The sequence below is a fragment of the Arachis ipaensis genome, chromosome B09 (genome assembly GCF_000816755.2).
Source record: "Arachis ipaensis cultivar K30076 chromosome B09, Araip1.1, whole genome shotgun sequence".
In the NCBI taxonomy this organism is placed as follows: domain Eukaryota; kingdom Viridiplantae; phylum Streptophyta; class Magnoliopsida; order Fabales; family Fabaceae; genus Arachis; species Arachis ipaensis.
In genome coordinates, this window is record NC_029793.2 from 21,763,496 (window position 1) to 21,764,917 (window position 1,422).

A 1,422-nucleotide genomic window follows, 5' to 3' on the forward strand; every position below is an offset into this window, starting at 1 on the left:
TTAATTTTAATTAAAAAATATTTATAATATATAATTAAAATTACCAATTAAAATTTATTAAATTACGATATATTGATATACTTAAAAACTTTCTTTTAATTTTAATTTCTGTTTTTCTTAGACTCTTATTGAAATCTCTTACATCTATCCTTACCTCAAGTTTATTAATCATGGCTGACGAAAAGTTGTTATCCCCTTGAATTAACCAAGCAAAGAATCTAGATTAGCACCTCTTTGACGACAATCTACTTTACAATATAATTTTCCAACACAAAAGCACATTTATTAATGAAAAGTAAATTAATATTAATCTTAATAACGCTGAAAATTATATCAATAGACAAAATTGTTAGTAAGTAAATGAACATAAATAATATAACTAAATTAAATAAAAAATATTTAAATATTTAAATCAATATAATCTTAATATTATAAATAAAGAATTAATTTAAATATCAGATTTTTATTTTTAATCAAGTACTTTAATAAAAGAATATTATAAAAAACTTAACAAGTTCTTAAAAGAATAAAAACCTTAAAAGTTAAAAATGTAAGAGGGGAAAACCTTTAATAAAACCAGCTGGTTGTTTGTGGTGAACAGCTGTCGTCATTGTGTACGCAGCTATGACGCGGTATTACGTTGCTGGAAAAATATCATTCCACAAACCACTGCACCAGCCCCACGTTTTCCATCTCCCTCTTTCCTTCTTTTTCTTCTATAAAGCCTAACTTTTCCAACCTGCTTAACCTTCTTTGGATTCTCCATCTCAACAACCCTAATCTCTGAAAACCACCCGGTTCTCGAATTTTCCGTCGTTAATTTTCTCAGCTTTCTTTCTCGATCTTCCCTTTCATTCAATTCCCTTCTTTAATTGCGTTTCTCCCTTGAAAGATTGTCTCTCTCTATCTCAGATCTGATCTCCAATCTAGGGTTTTAGCATCTTCTCCCTTGTTAATCTGATTCTGTACAATTTCTAGGGTTCAAAGCATAGGGATTTTGCACAAAATTTCAATGTTTATGGAGTTTCTATGACCCTCTCTAACCCCATGCGTCGGATTCGTCTCCTTCACTCCTTCTCGGTCGTCTTCCTCTACTGGTTCTACGTTTTCTCATGAACTCACCCTCAGCACGTTGATAATCTCTCTCTGTTATTTAGTTTTAGCTAGCTGATCCCGATTTTTCTTAGTCTAAAAAACAAAGAACAGAAACCCTAATTCCCTTTTGACAAAACGCTAGTTTCATCGATAAGAACCAGAAAGAAGAAGACGTAAGAGAAGGAGTTGAAATGGCTTCAGTTTACCGCAATTCGAGCTCAGGATCGGAGGGCGGAGAGCCCGTGATGGATGAGAGGAAGAGGAAGAGGATGCTGTCGAACCGCGAATCGGCGCGGCGGTCGCGGATGAGGAAGCAAAAGCAGCTGG

At 33.7% G+C, this 1,422-nt stretch overlaps 1 protein-coding gene across 1 annotated transcript in view; it reads left to right on the forward strand.

Moving 5' to 3' along the window:
* The window catches only part of LOC107618655 (bZIP transcription factor 53), a gene marked incomplete in the record, with an annotated part of 1,280 nt that continues 684 nt past the window's right edge, over positions 827 to 1,422 (forward strand). Inside the window, 1 exon segment of the mRNA XM_016320777.2 lies at positions 827 to 1,422. Within this exon segment, the coding sequence (XP_016176263.1) occupies positions 1,287 to 1,422 (136 nt within the window).